Raw genomic sequence first — 23,229 nt, 5'->3', positions numbered from 1 at the left:
TTAGAAAGCGGCTGTCTGATTCTGAGATGGCGAACGGGAACATAGTTTGTGTAACATTAGCAACACATTATTAGGGGTTTGACAACGTAGTCAAGGCGAATCATATTAATTACTGTTATGTGTCCGACGTTGTAGAGAGCGATACATAAAACGCATTACCATTCTGATTCATCTACTGTATAATTTACTCTTCCACTTCTTCTTCTGAATCAGTTTCTGGTTCAAACATTTATAGCTGAATTAAACCAGTGTTTCCACTCGCCATTTTGTAGCATTTACAACGAGTGGATCAGGTAGTCCGAGCTGAAAAAAAATTAGAGCAGATCAAAGTAAATTATAAGCCATACATATTTCGTATTATTTTTATTTATATTTATTTATATATTTATATTAGTGTCATGAATAAGCTGTTTCACATAATGGATATTATAGTCCACAAGACTAAATATTAACTGAATTTACACAAATTAACCAGTCCAAAAGTTTACGTTGAATCTTAATATTGTATACGGTTACCTGGATGATTAATGACTGTTTTTATGTTTTGATGGTTGTTCATGAGTCCATTGTTTGTCCTGAGCAGATAAACTGAGTACGGTCCCTCAGAAAAAAATCATCCAGGTTCCTCATATTCTTTGCTTTTTTAGCATCTTCTGCAATTTTGAACCCTTTTCAAAAGTGACTGTATGATCTTGACTTATAGACAATTAGGTGAAGGTGAAAACATTCACTGGTGCTTAAGATGACAACGCAATGCTTTAAGAGCCATGCATTGTTTTCTTATTTTGTTTAAATAAATATATATATATATATATATATATATATATATATATATATATATATTTTTTTTTTTTTTTTTTTTTTTTATTTAATACTGCCCTTTAAAAGCTAAATGAGATATTCACATGTCCAAGTTTAAACTCAGCGGCTCGTATTACAAGGGGTATGTAAACTCATGAGCAGAATTGTAAATTGATGGGGGAAAAAATGCACACATGTATCAGATTGTAAATCCATCTGTGTTTACAATATTTAATAAACCAAGCATAATTGCTACTGTGTATCAGTTGATGTTACAGAGCATAGTTGTTGTTTTATTTTAACATGGAAAAGAAAGCATAGAGCTTAATGTAATGAACTTTGAAGTCGTTTTTTGTGCGATTACACTTGTTAAATAGAGACAGTATATATCCAGGATGAAAGAAAACTTGGACTGGAGCATACATGGATGGATTGGATCGAATCGATAGCAGAATTTAATTAACAATTTAATTTTGTCTACAAGTACAATAAATCCAGAAGTCGCCTGCATTTAGGAACCAGCTAACAGTCCTCGCTTTTATTAACAAACAAAATGTCTTCAGGAATATCTAAAAATAGAAGGGTCTGTTAGGTTTAGAGGTAGAAGTTGAGTTGGAAAATATTATTAGCTCAGTAAGAAAACGATAGAAGTCAATGGAAAGTCCCCAGTGTGTGTGTGTGTGTGTTTGGATGAATATGTGCATATTTGTCTTACCAGCCTCTTTCTCTGCTGCAGGTATCGCCCCAAACATCACGGCCGGCCCCTCTGACAGCGCCGTGATTGATGGCATGTCTATCATTTTACACTGTGAGACCTCAGGGGCCCCGCGGCCCGCAATCACATGGCAGAAAGGTCAGTCTCCAATCAGTCATCTCTCTCAGAGAAAGATACTCATCAGTGTCTCGGACTTACGGACATCAATGTATCTATGGATTCTTAGGGGTGTTGGCTAAATCAAGTGTCCAATCAACGTTGTTCTGATGAGCTGGAGACCATCTTGTCTGTTTAATCTTCATTTTCATTTCTCTCTCTCCCTCCCTTGTGTTTCGCCTTCCCTCCGTCTTTGCACAGCTGAGCGGGTTCTGGCAAGCGGCTCTGTGCAGTTGCCGCGTTTCACTTTGCTAGAGTCTGGCAGTCTTCTGATCAGCCCCTCTCACCTGTCTGACGCCGGATCCTACACCTGCATGGCCAGTAACTCCCGTGGGATTGACGAAGCCTCGTCCGATCTGGTGGTGTGGGGTGAGTGTATGGCTCGTCGCCTCACGCAGAGTGACTAGAAATGACTGAATTGACATGTGTTAACCATCAAGTACATTACAAAGTAATAACATATTTCCTTACATCTTGAATACTTCAACTCGAACTAACCTTGATTTGTCATAACATTCGTCATATTGTCAGATATTTTGACACACAGTCTGCAGTTTTATGTGTTTTATTTTGTGTTTTGTTTGGTTGTGTTGTGTTTTTTTGTTTTGTTTTGTTGTTTTTGTGGTGTTTTTTTTGTTCTGTTTTTTTTTGTTTTGTTTTTGTTGTGTATTTTGTTGTGTTCTGTTTTGTTTTGTGTTGTTTTTTATTTCGTGTTTTTTTTTTGGTTTTGTTTTGTTTGTTCATTTTGTTTTGAGTTTTTTGTTTTGTTATATTTTGTGTTGTTTTGTTTCTAAGTGCTGATTTCACCACATATTTATTATGGTCGCATCACATGACTTTGAGGTTTTGTGTTGTGTTTTTTTTGTTTTGTTGTTTTGTTTTTAGTTTAGTTTTGTTTTATTTTGTGTTTTGTTTTGTTTTGTTTCTGAATGTTGATTTCACCACATACTTTTGATGATCGCACCAAATGACCTTGAGTTGGCTGACTTTTAAAAATATTTATAAGTAATATAGGGTTGTAGATGTTTTGATCATTTTTGTTTAACAAAGATGTATCTACAAAGTATCGTCTACGGTTACGTATGTAACCCTCGTTCCCTGAGTAGGGAACGGAGACGTTACGTCGGATGACGACGAATGGGGTTTCGCTTAGAAAGCCTATCAACTTCGAGTATTACAAAACGAGCCAATGGCAAAGAAATGCCATGGGTCTGCGGAATTTGCATGGCGTAACTCCGCCCCACCTCGTGGGTATAAAAGGAGGAAGCCGGCAGCAAGCAGATATGTTTCTTCGCTGAGGAGCCAAGACTGAGCTCAGGCGATCCCCGCGGTACAGCGGAAAGTGGCAGGCAGACGTAACGTCTCCGTTCCCTACTCAGGGAACGAGGGTTACATACGTAACCGTAGACGTTCCCTTTCGTTGTCACTCCGAGTTACGTCGGATGACGACGAATGGGGTTACCAGTCTAATCACGCCACCTTCTCAGCTGTCTTCCAGTGCCCTGCGTAAATCGAGATCCCTGTCAGCCTGGACAAAGGACTCCATATAACACAGGAATACCAAGGTACACTGGGAAGCATATCCCAAGCTAGGGGAAGTATGCAATTAATGCCAGCCCGGAGGGGGGGGACTTAGAGAATACACATATGACCCGAAGGAAGCATATGGGAAACACTGGGGTGTCCAGCCGCAGGTGGAATATTTCAACCCCAGGGGTGGCAAGGTGGCTTGCCAAGGGAAAGACACACGCTCAGAGAGGCTTACAGTGGAAATACACATGTGGGGGTCGCTCAGAGGAGGGACCATGCACACGGGAGGCACCTAGCCGACGCACAGGCAATAGACACTGGCGCCGACGTCAGGAGTGCTGGAGGAGCTCAGGGCTTTCGGAGAAGCTCACCTGAGAAAAATATCGCACGTATCCAGTCCGTGGAGTGGAATGGCGAGCAAGCGAAGACACCTGAGCGGGTCCGGTACTAGCTGGTTGAAGCGAGTACACGAGAGGACACAGGCTCCACTCGGAGATTATAGAATCTGGCGAATGTGTTAGGTGTCGCCCAGCCTGCAGCTCTGCAGATGTCTGTTATCGAGGCGCCATGCGCTAGAGCCCAAGAGGACGCCACACTCCGGGTGGAGTGGGCAGTCACACCAAGGGGGCACGGTCGACCTTGCTGCTGGTAAGCCAAGGCAATGGTGTCCACTATCCAGTGAGACAACCTTTGCTTGGAGAGAGCCTTTCCCTTCAGCTTCCCACCATAACAGACAAAGAGCTGGTCTGAGGTCCTGAAACACTGCGTTCTGTCTACATAGGCGCGGAGAGCGCGTACTGGACAGAGCAGTGCCAAGGCTGGGTCTGCCTCCTCCGAGGGCAGCGCTTGCAGGTTCACCACCTGGTCCCGGAAGGGAGTGGTAGGAACCTTGGGCACATATCCAGGCCGGGGTCTCAGGATCACGTGAGAGTAAGCCGGCCCAAATTCCAGGCACGCTTCGTCAACGGAGAATGCGTGCAGGTCCCCAACCCTCTTGATGGAGGCCAGTGCAACCAGAAGCGCTGTCTTCATCGACAGGAACTTAAGCTCAACTGATTGCAGGGGCTCAAAGGGAGCACTCTTCAGGGCAGTTAGAACCACTGAGAGGTCCCAAGAGGGAACGAGAGGAGGACGAGGAGGATTTAGTCTCCTCGCTCCTCTCAGGAACCTGATGATCAGGTCGTGCTTCCCTACCGACTTACCTTCGATGAGGTCATGATGTGCGGCAATGGCGGCAACATAGACCTTCAGGGTGGAGGGAGACAGCCTTCGCTCCAGCCCCTGTTGAAGGAAGGAAAGCAAAACACTGATCGAGCATCTCCGGGGGTCTTCTCGGTGAGAAGAGCACCAGTTGACGAAGAGGTTCCACTTCAACGCATAGACGTGTCTCGTGGACGACGCTCTAGCGGAAGTGATGGTAGCCACCACCGCTGGTGGTAGGGTACTCAAACCTGCCTCGTCCCATCCAGGAGCCACACGTGGAGGTTCCAAAGATCGGGACGAGGGTGCCATAGGGTGCCCCGTCCCTGAGAAAGAAGGTTCTTCCTCAGAGGGATCGGCCAGGGAGGTGCTGTCGCGAGGAGTACTAGTTCGGGGAACCAGGTCCGGTTGGGCCAGTAAGGGGCAACCAGAATGACCTGCTCCTCGTCCTCCCTGACCTTGCGCAAAGTGTGCGCAAGAAGGCTCACTGGGGGAAACGCATACTTGCGGCCCTGCGGCCAGCTGTGCGCCAGAGCATCTGTGCCGAGCGTGCCCTCGGTCAGGGAATAGAACTGGGCGCAGTGGGTCGAGTCGTGAGAGGCAAACAGATCTATCTGCGCGTCCCCGAACTGGTCCCAAATCAGCTGAACCGACTGGGGATGGAGTCGCCATTCTCCAGGGAGGGGCTGAAGCCGTGAGAGCTCGTCGGCTGCACAGTTCAGCGCTCCGGGAATGAAGATGGCTCGAAGCGACCTCAGATGCTTCTGACTCCATAGGAGGAGGTGGCGAGCGAGTTGTGACATACGGCGGGAGCGTAGACCACCTTGATGGTTGATGTACGCTACAGTGGCGGTATTGTCTGAGCGGACTAGTACGTGTTGACCCCTGAGCAACGCCCGGAAGCGGTGCAGGGCAAGGCGTACTGCCAACAACTCGAGGCAATTGACATGCCACAGCCGCTGGGGTCCTGTCCAGGAGCCCGCAGCAGCATGTCCATTGCACATGGCGCCCCAGCCCGTGGTGGAGGCATCTGTTGAGACAACAACATGCCGGGGAAGCTCGAGCCAGGGGGACACCGGCCCTGAGAAAATCGAGGTTCGACCACGGGGTGAAGAACTGACGGCAGGTCGGAGTAACTGGTACTCGGAACGTGCCGTGTTGCCATGCCCACCTCGGGACTCGGTCGCGAAGCCAAAGCTGAAGCGGTCTCATATGAAGCAATCCGAGCGGCGTGACCGCGGCTGCAGATGCCATATGCCCCAGGAGCCTCTGAAAAAGTTTCAGTGGAACCGCACTCTTGCCCTCGAATTGTCTTAGGCAAGTCAGCAGTGACTGCGCGCGCTCGCTCGTAAGCTGCGCGGACATGGCGACCGAGTCGATGTCCATACCGAGAAAAGAGATCCTCTGCACGGGGCAAAGTTTGCTTTTCTCCCAGTTGACCCGAAGGCCCAGACGGGCTAGGTGCCGGAGCACTAGGTCCCTGTGTTCGCAAACCTGATCTCGAGAGTGAGCTAGGATCAGCCAGTCGTCGATATAACTCAGGATGCGAACCCCTTGCTCTCGAAGGGGAACAAGGGCCGCCTCGACGACCTTCGTGAAGATGCGAGGAGACAGGGCTAGCCCGAAAGGGAGAACCGCGTACTGGTATGCCTGCCCCACGAAAGCAAACCGGAGGAACGGTCTGTGTCGAGGAAGAATGGAGACATGAAAGTAGGCGTCCTTCAGGTCGATCGCTGCAAACCAATCCTGGGGCCGTATGCATTCGAAAACGCGTTTGGCGGTGAGCATCTTGAACGGCATCCGATGAAGGGAGCGGTTCAGCACGCGCAAGTCCAGGATTGGCCGTAACCCACCGGTTTTCTTGGGGACAATGAAGTAGGGGCTGTAGAAGCCGGACCTCATCTCGGCTGGAGGGACAGTCTCGATTGCACCCTTCGCCAGCAGGGTGGCAATCTCTGCTCTCATGATAGGGGCATTGCCACCAACCAAAGTGGAGCGGACTCCCCTGAAGCGGGGAGGAGACCGTGCGAACTGAATCGCATAGCCGAGCCTGACGGTACGCACGATCCAGTGGGACAGACGGGGAGCTCTAGCCAGGCTCCCAGGAACTGAACCAACGGGATCATGCGAGCCACAGGCGTCCCCCCGGAGGGGCAGCGAAGCGGAGTAACTGGCCCAGATGTGGACGGCATAGCGGCCCGGAGAGGGGGCACAGTTAGCAACCGCGCCCTGGCAGAGGGGGCCAGGGGAGGACCAGGCTGGTCGTCCCGCGGGGGCCTGCTCTGCCAGGGGTCTGGCGACAGAGGGGGACAGCGGCGAAGCGGTCCGTGGACGGCACGCCATGTCAACCACCTCTGGGACAGAGGGGGACGAGGAGAGCACGGCTTGTGGGCGGCGCTCTGTGACGTCCGAGAACTCTGTGCTCAGAGACGGGAGAATCAGCTCTTTGGAGAATAAGGATTCTTCCCCGGCCCTCCCCGGGGAAAGGAGCGGTCCTGCTACCAACTCCTGGAAAGAACTGAGTCCCATCTCTGAGGAGCCCAACTCAAGAGCGCCGCTTAACCCGGCGTGTAGCGGGGTGCGGGGCTGGAGAGGACTGTGGCGTCCGACCGCGGCCTCCAGAGCCGACCCGGGTGAACGGGCGGGGTGGGAGCCGCGGGGGGGCGCCCTCGGCAGTGGGCAGACGGAGGGATCTGAGCGGACGGCGGGGCCGTCGGGACAGAATCAACCTCAGTCTGCTCCATCGCCGAGGTGCCCGTCTCACGAGCGCCGCTTAACCCGGCGTGTAGCGGGGGGCGGGGCTGGAGAGGGCTGTGGCGTCCGCCCGCGGCCCCCAGAGCCGGCCCGTGAACGCGGGAGGGCGCCTTCGGCGGTGGGCAGACGAGGGATCTGAGCGGACGGCGGGGCCGTCGGGACAGAATCAACCTCACTCTGCTCATGGGCGGCTGAGAGCTGTTGGGCAAGCCCTCAACCGCACCGCCGAAGAGGCCGACCTGGGATATGGGAATGTCGGACAGACGGGTCCGCGCGACATCCAGCACATCAGACAGGTTCAGCCACAGACTGGTGAGCATCACCTGACCCAGGGAGCGTACGGCCACTTTCGTCGCTCAGAGAGCAAGGTCAGTGGCGGCGCGCAGCTCAGTGAAGAGCCCTGGGTCAGTCCCGCCCTCGTGCAGGTCCATGAGCATCTGGGTCAGGTGGACCAGCAGAATGACCATGGCATGCAGTGAGGCGGCTGCCAGTCCCGTGGTGCTATAGGATCTCGCCACAAGCGTAGACGAAAAACTACAGGCCACGGGCGGGTGCTTAGGATTGCGCCGAGAAGAAGCACTCTGAGGACACATAGCATCGCAACAGAGCGTTCAGCCGGGGGAACCCCAGTGTACCCATGGGCAGCGGCCCCATCGAGGGGAGGAAAGGCGGATGAGATCAGCGAGCGGTCCCGAGAAGACAAGGGGGTCTTCTTGGACTTCGAGATCTCATCATGCACGTCCGGGAAGAGAGGTATTGGGGTTTGCCGTGGACGAGGGTCGGCGGCCTTACCCAAAACCCATCGTCCCAGGAAAGCATGGTCGTCATCTCCGGATCAGACTCAGGCACAGCCGTATGCACACCGGAAGGTGGCAGCTGTGATGAGCCCTCACTTCCAGAAGACTCAAACCCACCTAGTGATGCTGCAACAGACATGGCATCTTCCTCTGTAGCTTCAACTGAAACACGCGGGCCACCAGAGGGTAGACTCGCGGGAATCAGCAGTTCACTAGCGGGCACCGTCATTGAAGAGGGGGGCTGGGGACACGGACACATAGTCGGCGCCTAGATCCAGACCGTAACCCTCAGGTCACCCTGGCCACCAGCCGAAGATCGGGGGGTGGATGAGGGGACTCTCACTCTTGCGAGTTCACCGAGTCTCGACCTATATATGACGCGATGATCACGTTCCCAGCGAGAACATGAGTCACCCACGAGCGCTGTTCAAGCATGATCAAAGCCCAAACACACTAGACAGCGCTCGTGCCCATCAGAGTCCGATACCAGTCCGCTGCAACCAGAAATGCACGGGCGAGCCGTCTTTAAAAAGACGTGCCACGTGTAAGCTCTTTTAGTGAGAGAAAACTCAAGTGTTGAAGCACCCGGGGAGAAACGCACCGACTGGCAGACCACTGCAACAGATCAGCAGGAAGCACGCTCTCGCCGTAGATCGCCGTCACACCAACACTCGAGGTACTCGTTTGTAAAGCTGACAATTCAGAGATGGCTTGTGGAGAGAAGAATACACTTGGCTCCGAAGCGAAAACATATCTGCTTGCTGCCGGCTTCCTCCTTTTATACCCACGAGGTGGGGCGGAGTTACGCCATGCAAATTCCGCAGACCCATGGCATTTCTTTGCCATTGGCTCGTTTTGTAATACTCGAAGTTGATAGGCTTTCTAAGCGAAACCCCATTCGTCGTCATCCGACGTAACTCGGAGTGACAACGAAAGGGAACTATACGTTGCAACAATAAGAAAAAAGTGATGGAGTAGGGAAATACTTTCTGATTATGCCTTTCCCCATTCATTCTTGATCACTCCCCACCAATTGAAGTGGGGGGACAAGAAAGACATGGCCTCCCGCTGTAACTTTGCCTGCGGGTTTCACGGACAGTGTTACTTTTAGAAAAACAAGTGATTAACTACACATTTTGTAATACATTTCCGTTGTTTTATTTTTGTAATATGGATTACTTTATCATCCAATTCTTTGAGGTGACACTGCCTGCCTTGCTTCCTCAACGGAAACACCCCAAATATACTTCTTTTTCACAAGGGATGGTTCTTACAGAAATTGGAGGTGGTAATCAATGTGATCGATCACGGTACTACCCTGTCATATGTGTGTGCAGCTCGAACGCGAATCACTAACCCACCTCAGGATCAGAGCGTGATCAAGGGCACCAAAGCAGCCATGACCTGTGGGGTGACCCATGACCCCAGCGTTACAATCAGGTACAACCTCGAACATCCTCTCCATGTCTTTGTCAACTCTGTCTAAATATCTATTTTGTCTTTCTCTCTCTCTCTCTCTCTCTCTCTCTCTCTCTCTCTCTCTCTCTCTCTCTCTCTCTCTCTCTCTCTCTCTCTCTCTCTCTCTCTCTCTCTTTCTCTCTGCCTTATCTAACACTCCATCTTTGATCAACACTAGCTTGTTCCTTCACTTCCTGTCCTGTGTGTTTATTACATTCAGTCTCGTAAGATTTGATTTAACTGTCACCTGCTGGGCTGTTGTTATTCATTTGATCAGGGAAAATGGATGAATATGTAAACAAAGCAATAACTTAGATGGAGACTTTAATTAAACGCAAGACAGATGAGATTAAATGGGGAAACGATGTGGCTGCAATTAAGAAGTGTTGATGTGTATGTGTGAGAGCATTGTACTGGCCAATGTGCTGTTGTGTGTGTGTATATATATGTGTGTGTGTGTTCTTTAAGTAAATAGCTTTTCCATGTATTGTTGCAGTGAACAAGAAGTAAATAGACCTCCGTTGTTTACAGGCACATCTGGGAAAAAGGTGGAGCGGCTATTGATGTGAAGTCGAGTCCCCGCTTGCGTCTCGACTCCAACGGCACCCTGCATATATCTCAGACCTGGTCGGGGGACATTGGGACCTACACCTGTAAGGTCACCTCTGTGGGAGGCAACGATTCTCGTAGCGCTCACCTGAGAGTCAGGTACACGTCTAAGACCCTGTCGGCCAGCCAGTTACCCACTCTCTGTGTGCTTCGCCTTATAGATTTACATTCAGCTACCGGTTTTCACTGCCTCTTGGACATCATTTTGGATTGTATCTGTGAGCTTTGTTTTTCTATTGGGATTTAAAGAACTGAGGCAAGGTTGTTGAGAATACACAATGAATAGTAAACAAAACATTCAAACATTCTTTCCTTTACTTTTCCCCCTTTTTATCAATGTTTCATTGTGTCAAGTACAGAAGTGCATTATGTTTTATCTGCTTGATAAATAATGGTGCATCGGCAAAGCATTTGAGGCAACATTTATGTAAACAAGAGAGACAATGTTTACTATAAAAACTCTGTTTATCTCTCACTCAACATCAGTTTGGTTTGCTTTATTGACATGACAAACAATTGTGCATTTGTGTTGCCAAATCGTTTGCAGATTAGCAAAATAGCAGAAAAATAAGTCACATAAAGTGAAACAGTTTATCATGTATGCTACCATTAAAAGTTTGGGGTCAGTACATTTTTTAAAGAAATTAATACATTTATTCAGCAACGGTGCGTAAAATTGATCGAAAGTGACAGTAAAGACATTTATAATGTAACAAAAGATTTCTATTTCGAATAAATTCTGTTCTTTTGAACATTTCTTTTGAAAATAATTAACATCTTAAAGGTTTTCAATGCTGAAATGTTTCTTGAGCAACAAATCATCATTGGAATGTGACACTGAAGACTGGAGTAATGATGCTGAAAATTCAGCTTTGATCACAGGAATACATCATATTTTAAAACATATTCAAATAGAAAAGGTTAGGTTCTTTTAAATTGTAATAATATTTGACAATATTACAGTTTACTGTATTAAATAAAGGCAGCCTTGGTGAGCATAATAGACTTCTTTCTAAAACATCTTACCGCAATTTTGAATGGTAGTGTATATTTTGAACAGAAAGGAAATGCAGAGTAAAATATGTGAATGATTAATGATCACTTTTTGTTACTTTAGCCTCGCTCTGTCTCTCTCTCTCTCTGCAGGCAGTTGCCTCACGCTCCAGAGAACCTCATCGCCACCCTCAGCAGCTCTGAGAGAAGAACCATCAACCTGACCTGGGCCCAGGCCTTCGACGGGAACAGCCCGCTCATCCGTTACACCCTGGAGGTGTCAGAGAACAGTGAGTTTTCTGACCTGCTGTATTTTTGTCATCACTCTTCACTCATCATTCAGCTCTAGAGTCCACTCTCTATGTCTCTGTTGGTGACAGACGCACCATGGACTGTCCTCTTGGCCAACATCGATCCAGAAGCCGCCAGCGTGATCGTGGGAGGGCTCATCCCGGCACGCTCCTACCAGTTCCGCCTGTGTGCCGTCAACGATGTGGGGAAGGGCCAGTTCAGCAGGGAGACGGCACGGTGAGTGTGAAAGAAACTTTAGCTCCCCTTTTCTGTTATCACAGTTAAGCCTGAAGCTTGGGACATCATACTGTGAGATTTAATGTCAACAAAATGATCGGTTTTTAAACATATTCAAGGAACAAAATGTTAACCCAGACAGATCTTTCAGTGGTTCCCTAACTGGGGTACGTGAGGTGACAGAAGGGGGTACGTATACAAAATGCTGAGTCTAGCCGTTTATTTAATTCTCATCCCACATTAAAATAACAAGCATGTATTTCTAACTGGTAAAATGGCTTAAATACATGACATCCAATCAAATGACCTCATCTTTTGCAGGGAAAACTGAGTGCATCCACACAATCAGCGTGCATGTTACAGATTGCGTGCAGAGTTTTGCTGCCTTACCAGATCGCGCTACATTACTGTCGTTCTCGACAATGCACATTTGTAAAAGTGGTGATTTAGTATGTACTCACATGAAGAACAAATACAGACAAAGAGTGGATTGAGATTGATTTAAGACTCAAACTTTCTTTGATACAAAAACGTAACCTGTGTGAGTTCTCGTATTTAATGTTAATAACGACGAGCAAGAATGCAATTGTTCCCAAATATCCACATGATTGCATTATTGATTATTATATTATAACAGTTCAACAAACAAAAGGTGCGTTTTAAACACAGTACTGTCTGTATTTATGCAGCAGACACAGCAGAACTACAGCACACATCGGTGTTTCGTAAACACTTTTCTGCAGCTTTGAACGAATCGTGAGTCAATCATTCAGTGATTCACCTCTGAATCATTAAGATAGTGACTTACCACAACCTACTGGCCGTTTTAGTTTAATATTTAAAAGTATCACTTCAATTTAACCATCATTGCATATTTCTCTATTGAACATTTTTTTTTATATAAAACATGATTTATTTTATAAAGTTTTTCATGAAGGTAAAAAAATGCATTTGAAAATCTATTTAGCAAATATTGTCCCTTAAAGGGATAGTTCACCCAAAAATGAAAATTCTGTCAGTATTTACTCACCCTCATGTTGTTCGAACCCCGTAAGACCTTTGTTCATCTTCGTAACATGAATTAAGATATTTTTGATGAAATCTGAGAGCTGGATCACTCCTCCATACTAGTCCATAGGCTTCTTCAGGGATTGAACTTGCCGGCCTCGAAAAGTTATTAAAGACATCGTTAAAATAGTCCAAGTGACTACAGTGGCTCAATCTTAAGTTTATCAAGCGACGAGAATACTTTTTGTGCGCAAAAACAAACAAAAATAACGACTTTATTTCAACTATTAATTTCCTTCTCTGTGGGCCTCTAGTCAGTTTACGTAGTGTGATTGCGTAGAGCTACGTCACACGTAGGCTCACTATTGGCCGACGCTGGTCATGTGGGTGATGCGTGTGACGTACAACAACAGAAGCTTACGCTGTTACACTAGTGAACTGACTCAAGGCCCACAGAGAAGGAAATTAATAGTTGAAATAAAGTCGTTATTTTTGGGGGTTTTTGCGCACAAAAAGTATTCTCGTCGTTTGATAAACTTAAGATTGAGCCACTGTAATCACTTGGACTGTTTTAACGATGTCTTCAATAACTTTTCTGGGCCGGCAAGTTTCAATCCCAGAAGAAGCCTATGGTCTAGTATGGAGGAGTGATCCAGCTCTCAGATTTCATCAAAAATATCTTAATTCGTGCTCCGAAGATGAACGAAGGTCTTGCGGGGTTGGAACAACATGAGGGTGAGTAAATACTGACAGAATTTTCATTTTTGGGTGAACTATCCCTTTAATGGAAAAGGTATGACTGCAGTCTAAGTGGAAGAGAGGGGGTACGCAGAAGGATGGTAAACCCTTCAGGGGGTACACCACTCCAAAAAGTTTGGTAACCACTGGACTATGGCATTGAAGTTTGGTCTTTATTACAGCTTATTTAGGTCAAGGACTGCGCACTTCCATAGAAAGAGACTGACATGGAAAGCAAACAGTCACAGTTAATTTGTATATTGCATGCCGTTTAGGTCCAAGTTATTTTTTATTGAAATACACAGTGATATGCAGACAAGGAAAAAATGTATTTAAATAATGGCGCGTGAAGCTCTAACACCGTGCCTACGCAACGCGACAAAATCAAATAGAATCCATTATAATCTGTGATGCTGTCTACACTGGATGTGGTTCTCTCCAAATGCTATGCTCGATAAAATGCCTTTGTACTCGTTTAAGCTAAAGTTGCGTGTATCTCGCAACGCTTGTCAACGAAGCCGTCTATTGTCTATGCTATTGTTGTTCGGAAAAAAGTGCCGCCACCTTGTGGACAAACTAGTGAGGAAAAATAATAATAATGCACTAAAAAAAAGTCAAGATGCATGTGCGGACTGATGGTGAAATTTAAGTTCCGTGCAGTGTACACATACCCTAGTGTATGCATAAAAGCATAACAGTATGCATAAAAAGCATACTTTGGGCTTTAGCAAAGTTTGATTTTGGCTTTGTGCGGATTCAAATAATGTCACAGTCTTTGTGAACAAATGTATGGGAAATTTTGAACAAATAGGTCACACTTTATATTAGGTGTCTTTAACTACTACGTATGTACTTACATCTAAAAACAATGTTCATGTTGTATTGCATAACAATTTGCTGCTATTAAGGTGTGATATGGGTAAGGTTAGGGACAGGTTTGGTGGTATGGGTACATTTAGGTTTAAGGTGTAAGGGAAGGGTCAACAGTGTAATTACAGCTGTAATTACATTAAGGCATTTTTTAAATATAAATACAGTGTAAAAACAGGTAGGTAAACAATACGTGCATTGTATCAACTGATTATTTTAAAAGCTAGTACATAGTAGTTAAAGACGAGTTGATGCCACTGGTGATCCTCATTGCTTAGAAAGGTTGCTAAGAAAACTGTTGTTCCCTTACTTCCAGAAGTGAATATCAGCCAATCAGATTGAAGGTAGTGATTTTACAGTACAATGCTTTCCATCAGACGGTCAGTTATCAGGGTTTCCTGGGGTGTCCTAAGGACTAGCGCGGACATGTCCACGAGAATCGGACTTGAGCATGGAAGAATAGCCATAAAAACCTTGCAAAAGCTGGAAAACTTACTTCTCACAGACCCTTGTGAGGAGGGATTGCATTATTCAGCTGAATCGCAGTCTGCAGTGCTGTGAGAAATGGAACTGTGCACTGAGAGACTTTAACAGCTTTTGTACAACCGCTCTCAACTCTGTCTACTACAGCATTACAAAGAGCGCCAAGCGCCTTCAAACGTGCTCCGATCCCATAGGAGCGCCTGTGACGTCTGAGACGCACACACACTCGCACGTAACATCCTGACTCAAAGATGCCCCAAAAACCGAGAAAATGCCAAACAACATTTCTGCATGAATGAAATGTTTTAGCATTAATATTCGTATCTGGTTGTGTCTTGAGGGATTCTGCTATGAAAGAAGCAGTCGTTCACAGATATTCGATTCTCGTAATCTGATAGAACAGTTACATTTGGAGTTTCTTTGGATCAGCTGGAGAGTGAAGTGTGTATCCTGCATTACAGCTGGAGGGAGACTGATTGAAAATGGAAAATGGAAAAAGTCAAGCTCAAATCAATGTTTGAGGATGAGATCTGAAGGCATGTGGGAAGTAAACATTCTTTGCCTGTCTGCAACTAACTGCGCATGCACAGCTGTGGCAAATCAATAATCTGCTGCCCAGGATACCAAAGTCCTCAACGGACTTACAAAAAACAAACTGGAAAATATTAGGAAAAAAAAATGTGTAGCTGATGCAATACCACGTCAAGAGCTAACATTCCTGGGGGTGAAAATGCATAACACACTATTATGAGAATGCCATATTGTTCTCGAACACAGTGGTCAAAGTGGTGAACATCGTGGAGGTTTCATCATTTGACACCTAATTTATAATTTAGCATATGAAAAACAAATGCCCCCCCCCCCCCCCCCCCCCCCACCGTCAGCCATTTAAAATTAGCATTTTATCTGGATTAAAGTTCAGATATTTGTTCAGATTCATTCACTGATTTGTTTAAATTACGTAATTACTCCAGTAGTTGGTGATAAATAAGCTTGTTATAGGTGAGTTATTGAATTGATTTGAACTGAACTCCCTTAAAAATCATGTATTATCTGAGCAAGCAGCTAAAAGTGAGATGAATAGGAATGCTAACAGGTATTATAAACCTCCCTGATTCTGACACGCTTCACAAACTCACGCACTGATGCAAAAAAATAAAAAATTAAATAAAACAATAAAAAAATTACCATCCGTTCATTCCCACAGACTCTGAGCTCATCTCACACCAGATCTATTCTCTCAACTAACAACTTCCACTCATTTTGCAACTTGCAGATCAGAAGACATTCTTCTGTCAGCGCGTTCAGACGGGGGAACCCGCAGAGGTGGGGGTGACATAACAGCACTGCGCCGCTCAAGGATCCGTGCCTATTTCTTTGATCCTAAAACACTGTGCTTTAGATTAGCCACAGAACTGCAGCTCTCACACAGGAGATATCAAGATGTCAAGTTAAATAGATTTAAGAGGAGTCTTGCTGGATTTTTTGTACTCTGTTTCATTAGCCAATTTTGGCTGTGGCGTCTTTGATCATCTCACGTCGAGTGAAAGCATGCATCTCGAGGGCCACTGCTCGAAATGCAGCCCGCGCTCAGACGGCTTCTGAGATGGAGAATCAAAGTCCTTAATCGGTATTCACCGGCAACTGGTGCATTACAATGACACACAGATACAGTCAGATACAGTGCGCAAGCGCACTTAGGGCGTGTTCAAATCCACTTTTGCTAGTTTAACGATGGCAAAAAAAATTGTCTAAAAGGGTTGCGTCATTGACTTTAGACCAGGTTTCAGTTGCCTCAAAATAGCAAAGCGCCAACAATGTGCCTGAACACACCTCTTTTTCAGACCAGAATGCCCATGGGCACACAAATAGGCACAAATGCATTTGCTATTTAAACGAAGTGGCGCAGGACGTGAAAAAGATAACTGCGTTGGGCTGAGACTAGCAAAGAACACTTGCGCCTGGCTCCACATTGGTGTATAATAGGGCACATTGTCATAAATGTGTTTACATCTGAGCTAGGAATATTGTAGATCTGATTTTTTCACCATAAAGTTCCTTAGTTTTTCTCAAAATTATACAACCTTGCTTATTTCCAGGTTAAAATAATAATAACACAAACAAACAAAACTCACATTTTCAATAAGGTCTGAGACAGCTTGACCTTGTTGCATGTAATATTAATCTTTCAGTGATTCCTCTCTCTTTCTCTCTCTCCATCTTTCTTTTAAATTATACATTTTGTATTTCTGCCTGTGTATAAAATAAGGAAATAATTGGGTGGAGAGTGTGGTAGATTTAGTCTACCTGGGTCTCGTCTACAATCGACGTCCCCTAACATCGAAGTTAGTTGCTTATAATATTTATACTCTAGCGTGTCTTCTCATCGACGTTGGCCGAGTCTTCTCCTATACTATAGCGCGTCTACACATCGATGCCGGCTGAGTCTTCTAATCCTAAACTCAAACTTACTTGTTCCCCTAACTGACTTGCTGCGCAGCAATAATAACCGACAGACTTCAGACAATGCCTTCAAATATGCTTTAATCACGATCTCGAGCATTTCTCAGAGAATCTCACCAGCAAAAGGAATACAACCGTTTTTATAGACTAGGAGCATGGCAAAAATGACATGAAACATTACATAATTTCCCTACAATTTGATTGGTTCATCACATGCAAACCCTTCTGTTACTAAGTAGGAGCAAACTCTGTTTTCTTGATTACTTCATAATCACAAGGCTTCTAAACCTAGACATCTGTCTAGTTTCATTTCCCATATTTGTTATTTTTTACAGATACCCAAAGTCACGAGTTTTCGAAAGGTTTCGCGAAACATTTAAGATTTCAAAAGCATATGAATGTTGTTCCTGCAAGAAAAATAAATGTTAGTTATGATTAATTAAGAAATCCATTACATTAGCGAGGTAACCGACTCAACCCTGTGTCACACGGCCATTCCACTTTCTCTTTTAATCTCTTTTTTGGCTCTTTCTCCCAATTCCCTGTTTTTAGAGTACCATTACCAGAGGAGCCCCCAAGCGCCCCTCCTCAGACTGTGATAGCCAGTGGCCGAACCAACCAGTCCATCATGATCCAGTGGCAGCCGCCCCCTGAGAGCCACCAAAACGGGCCTCTTCAAGGCTACATCATCAGGTGAGAGATATCTGGGACTCTCCTTTAGACAATCAAGCTGCTCTCAGCAGAACTTCATCTTATAGAGTAGACCGGGTCTAGCCTGGTTCAAGTCCCATTGGAACCCCACTCAGTGAGAGCTCCTATATTTGAGTCTCAGAAGTCATGGGGCAGAGGCTTTTTCAATGTCTCATACTATTCCCACCATGCCGCTCAGGTACTGTCTGTCTGGATTACCGGTGGACTGTCAGATGAAGAACATCACTAACCCAGACCAAACAAATCTTCTGCTGGAGGACCTCATCATTTGGACTAATTACGAGATTGAGGTGGCCGCTTATAACGGGGCAGGGCAGGGCGTCTACAGCCCCAAAGTCACGGAATGGACCCTGCAAGGCGGTGAGGACCTTGAGAGTATTTTATAATCAACAGATTTCCCAGACAGCAACATAGTTTCGGCCCAGATCCAGCCCACATCTGGTACGCGTTGAATCCACATGTACCAGATGTGGCCCAGATCTGGCGCAAGATTTACTAAACAGGGCAAATTGCCGTGAGAGCGCAATCCCAAACACAGATGCAGCCGGGTCATTTCCATAATGACCAATGCAATCGACAAAGAGCAATGCAAATTAGCGTCTGTTTTAAGACGTGTTTTTTTGGGGCGGTAAATAATGGCGCAAACACCAGTAAATTGACGAGCGCATCGATTCTTGAGGTACAACAAACACTCAAATGAATTACATTATTTTTTATTTGTTTTGTTTGGAAAATATTTTTTTCACAAGCAAAAATTCTCTAACTCGCTGCCTACTTTTTTACATTTCTTTGTAATATATAAGTAAAATGCAGTTACATGTTTCCATGCAACTTGTGGGTCACAGCTAAATTTCTGTTTTGTTCATTAAAAAATAGATAATTAAATATTTATATGATTTGAACAGATGTAATATTTAATTTAATATTAGATGTATTTGTATAATTTAATATTTCTGATTACTTTTTTCTTTCAGTAACTTGAGTAACAGGATTGAATATTAATGGAGAAAATTAATGGAATGATTTATTTGTCTTCTCATCATGCTAAGAAAATTATGTCACTTCTTGTTTGTCACAATTTTAAATTAATTAAATTTTAAAGCAATTAAAAAAATCATGCATTTACAGGTTCACACACAACATGAGGGTACGCAGCCAAATATATATGTTTTTGGTCTTGAAATCATATTCATATAATCATATTCATACCAAATGTAAACAGATTATGTAAAAAAGAATGACATTTGTAGGGTTGGATACAGACCCAAAGTGATCAAAATCCCCTATTTAAAGTGGCTGCTGTTCATGCTAGATCCATTTTTAGATAAGATAACAGTGTATACACTATGTCTAATAGTTCTCACAAAAAGAAAAGGATGGAATTATGGTCTCTGTCTCTTTTTCAGTCACTCTCTGCTCTTTGATTTCCCTCACCATCTCATCTCCTCAAATCCTCTCTTTTCAAGTGCCCACAGTCCCACCTGGGAACGTCCAGGCAGAGGCTGTCAACTCCACCACAGTCCGTTTCACGTGGAGCGCCCCAAGTCCACAGTTTATCAACGGCATCAACCAGGGATACAAGGTGAGCGTCCATCCACTGCCCTCTAATGGTCAAGCACAGGACTGCAGTGCTCTTTTTATTGTAATGGTTTCATTACTTCCAATATATGTCATGCTGAGACAGCAGCAGCAGGATTCACATTGGCTTGTGCTAAGCGATAGTGGTCACATCTGTCCGTTTTTTTTAATCCTTTTTTACTTCAGCTGTTGGCATGGGAACCAGGCCACGAGGAAGATGTTACCTTGGTTACTGTGAGACCCAATTTTCAAGACAGTGTTCATGTGGGTTACATCACCGGACTGAAGAAGTTCACCGAGTACTTGACTTGCGTGCTGTGCTTCACTACGCCAGGAGATGGTCCTCGCAGCACTCCGCAGCGCATACGCACCCATGAAGACTGTGAGTGTCCTTTTTACGTATCCGTCTCTACACATAACGATGCTCACTTCGGGCTTGCATGTGTCTGTTTGAAAAGACTCAATGGAGGGTGTCTGTATTCTCAGCCCCAGGACCTGTAGGTCACCTGAGCTTCACAGAAATCCTTGACACTTCTCTCAAAGTGAGCTGGAAAGATCCGCCTGAGAAGAACGGCATTCTCACAGGTACCCGTAGCAGAAAAATGACTATTTCTTCTGATCTTCGGAAGTGAGTTTATTCTTAACCGCTTTCTGATTGTGCTCGCAGGGTATCGCATTTCCTGGGAGGAATTCAACAGGACGAACACGCGCGTCACGCATTACCTGCCGAACATAACGCAGGAGTACCGGGTGACCGGTTTGACTGCACTCACTACCTACACCATTCAGGTGGCCGGGATGACCTCCAAAGGTCAAGGTCAGCTGTCGTCCTCCACCATTTCCTCTGGAGTGCCACCAGGTCAGTTTCTACTCATTCAAAGTCCTGTTTTCTTTCACTCCAAGATTAGGTCGATACGGTCATGCCATCATTTTCCGGCAAAAGTGTAGAATTTGTAGTTTGTGTATTATTATAATCTATCTCCAGCTGTTATTTCAAATTAATTTAAATTTGTGTTCATAAGATTTAATTTATATTTTGTGTGTGTTGGGGCCAGTAGAAATCTGAACAACTAATATTTTGATGATTTATCACAATAGATAATTAATAATTAGATAATTAATTTTAAAAGATAAGCTTTGTATGATGCGTTGATGTAATTTCCACTGAAACAGGAAGCTAAGGCGGGACATATTGAATAGCTCCTCCCCCTTTTCAAACAGCCAATAGCATTAGCATAATAGTTTACCCCACAGATGGCAATTCGTACTTGACAGCACCATGGAAGCCAATCCGAGCGCTGATGATACGTTGGATTCAATAGTAGAGTGTGAATCAATTCTTGCCATTTCATTCTTAACCAACGTACAGTTGGAAAACAGAATAATATGCAATAAGGTGGCCAGGTGGTATTTATAGCATAGGGGGCGGGACGCTTTAGATTCTAGAAAGCATTTGATTGGACAGTAGACAGTAGAAACTGAAGTCTGCGGTGATGTCATAAAAAGCTGATATCCATTTTAACAGAAGTGGGAGATTAAGTTTTGAATGCTTATATCTCCTAAATGCGAATTTTGTCATTATTTTGGAAAACACCCGCTTATCCATAACCTTAAGGCTATCACATTCATACTATAGGCTAAAAAGCATACATTTTGATTTCAGGGGGCCTTTAACTCCAATTTTTAATTTTAATTAGTTAAAATATTTAAGGCATCCAGGTAACTTACTTTATTAAGTTAAACCAACAATATATTTTTTTATCAGTGCAAGCAAAAAAAAAAACTTTACTGTTTACTGTCCTTAAAAGACTACCAGGTTGTACATTCCTTAGGATGTTAACTTTAACTGTGTGCCCTTATTAACCTTCCTCTTGATTTCGGAGTTAATGAAGGCACGCTGATGACACTGTGCATTAATATTCATAATGTTCAGCCACCTCTTAGACACAAGCAAGTGACTAAACACAGTGAGACGAGACACCGTGAAAAAAATGCTTTGAAGTTGTCCTCTTTAGATGCTTATAATGAAGCATCGGTATGCTGGATGGATCACACTGTTTTTAAATCAAACCTATCTTGTCTCACTTTTTGTTCTCCATGATGCTAATTTGAAAGCTTCTGCTTCTGCATGCAAAAATTAAATGATGGCAGACAGAAATGTGTCATGCAAATAAGGACAATGTGTGTCTCACTTTGATTCTGAATGCATTTTTCCCCGCCGAACACAAGGCTGAGGATGGAATGTAAAAGTCTTTTGCATATTGTTCTGTATGGTCTGACTTGCTTCATTTTTTAATTCAGAAGGAGGTATTGCAAGTGAATGGCAATAATATTGTTCCAAGGCCTTTTATTTTACCCACTGAGCCATTTCTACCATTCATCTTGCATTTTTCATTGCTCCCGTTCCCATAGAGATGCCTGGACCTCCTACCAACATCGCCATCTCCAACATCAGCCCACGTTCAGTTACCCTGCAGTTCAAACCAGGCTATGATGGCAAAACATCTATCTCACGCTGGCTGGTAGAGGCTCAGGTAGTTCAGAACAAATTTACGTTGAGAATTTACCTCAAGCTGTCACCTTTTTTATTAGCCATCACTGATCTCTCTCTTTCCTTTGTTGCATGTTCAGATCGGTGTTATCGGAGAAAATGAGGAGTGGGTCATGGCCCATCAGTTAGCCAATGAGCCTGATGCACGGTCCCTTGAGGTCCTGGGCCTGAACCCCTACACATACTACAGGTTCATCACATGCGACATGTTGAAATCTGAGATATACTGGGCTATTCTACAGATTTGGTTCAAAGTCAGAGTTGGAAATGTCTTGAAAAAACTTTCTCTTTTCCCACAAATATTATATGTATGCAAATTGTATAATATCCAAGGTACACGTTTTTAGTAATTGTGCAATTAATTCTCATATTGTATCTTCAGAAAGGGGAGAGGAATATTTCAGAAAATTTGTATTTTTTGAAAATATTTCTGAACATTTGTATTTTCAGAAAGGGGAGAGGAATATTTTTCCTCTCCCCAAATTGTTCACTACCAAAACACGATAATATATAATTTATTAACAAGGGTTATATTGACCTATTATGATTTTGTTTAAATCTGCCTTGTAAATATATTTCTTGCTATTTTATTAAAAAGTTTTCACAAGTAAATCAAGAACCATTAAAATTTTAACAATATTTCAGTTGTAATTTATGAGATTTGCGTATTTTGAATCCAATCTTTCTTTGTAAAAGGCTTACAGTTAATCATACTGATTTCAAAGTTAAGGATTCTTTCATTTGAATATACATTGAACCAAACACTATCGTAACATCTTGTCCTGTCACAACATGACTGTTTCGGTAGTGACAATACTAGGGATAATTTTAAGTCTAGTTCAAAAATGCTAATCAGCACATGGTTAGCTAGAACAGTTTTGAACAGTTGTACACACACATAAAAATTAAATTTAATCGAAAAACACCCCAAAAAACAATGATGTCACAACCGAAACTTCACCATGTTTCGGTCGTGACTGTTTCGGTAGTGAAAATTTTCGATACTTTTGAGCCTAGCTCAAAGATGCCAATAAGCACACGGTTAGCTAGCACAGTTCTTAACAGTTATTCACACATAAAAATTCAATTTATGGAATAACATCAAAAAAAGTTTGCTTAATTGCAGAAAAAATGTGTTTGGTAGTGACGTTCCTTTAAGTTACACACAGATTTTCAGACTTTTGAACACATTTACCTCAAAAATATGGGACCTACTGTATCTACTCACTATGCAGCTATGAGAGAGAGGGACACAGGAATATTTTCTGATAAAAAATGTAGGGGTA

At 44.2% G+C, this 23,229-nt stretch overlaps 1 protein-coding gene across 1 annotated transcript in view; it reads left to right on the top strand.

Moving 5' to 3' along the window:
- Window positions 1–23,229, top strand: part of sdk2a (sidekick cell adhesion molecule 2a) — a 158,463-nt gene that overhangs the window by 107,677 nt on the left and 27,557 nt on the right. Inside the window, exons 10-23 of the mRNA XM_077211803.1 lie at window positions 1,538–1,654; window positions 1,874–2,041; window positions 9,291–9,393; window positions 9,943–10,119; window positions 11,167–11,303; window positions 11,394–11,541; window positions 17,656–17,796; window positions 17,993–18,174; window positions 19,281–19,396; window positions 19,579–19,774; window positions 19,879–19,977; window positions 20,060–20,251; window positions 21,805–21,926; window positions 22,024–22,133. Coding sequence (XP_077067918.1) covers window positions 1,538–1,654; window positions 1,874–2,041; window positions 9,291–9,393; window positions 9,943–10,119; window positions 11,167–11,303; window positions 11,394–11,541; window positions 17,656–17,796; window positions 17,993–18,174; window positions 19,281–19,396; window positions 19,579–19,774; window positions 19,879–19,977; window positions 20,060–20,251; window positions 21,805–21,926; window positions 22,024–22,133 — 2,008 coding nt within the window. The remainder of the gene's footprint in view (window positions 1–1,537; window positions 1,655–1,873; window positions 2,042–9,290; window positions 9,394–9,942; window positions 10,120–11,166; window positions 11,304–11,393; window positions 11,542–17,655; window positions 17,797–17,992; window positions 18,175–19,280; window positions 19,397–19,578; window positions 19,775–19,878; window positions 19,978–20,059; window positions 20,252–21,804; window positions 21,927–22,023; window positions 22,134–23,229) is intronic.

Source organism: Siphateles boraxobius, unplaced genomic scaffold, assembly GCF_051911475.1.
Source record: "Siphateles boraxobius isolate OS27281-9 unplaced genomic scaffold, OSU_SipBor_1 66, whole genome shotgun sequence".
Classification (NCBI taxonomy): domain Eukaryota; kingdom Metazoa; phylum Chordata; class Actinopteri; order Cypriniformes; family Leuciscidae; genus Siphateles; species Siphateles boraxobius.
The sequence above is the reverse complement of the archived record's forward strand: the minus strand, read 5'-3'. Positions and strand labels throughout refer to the sequence as shown.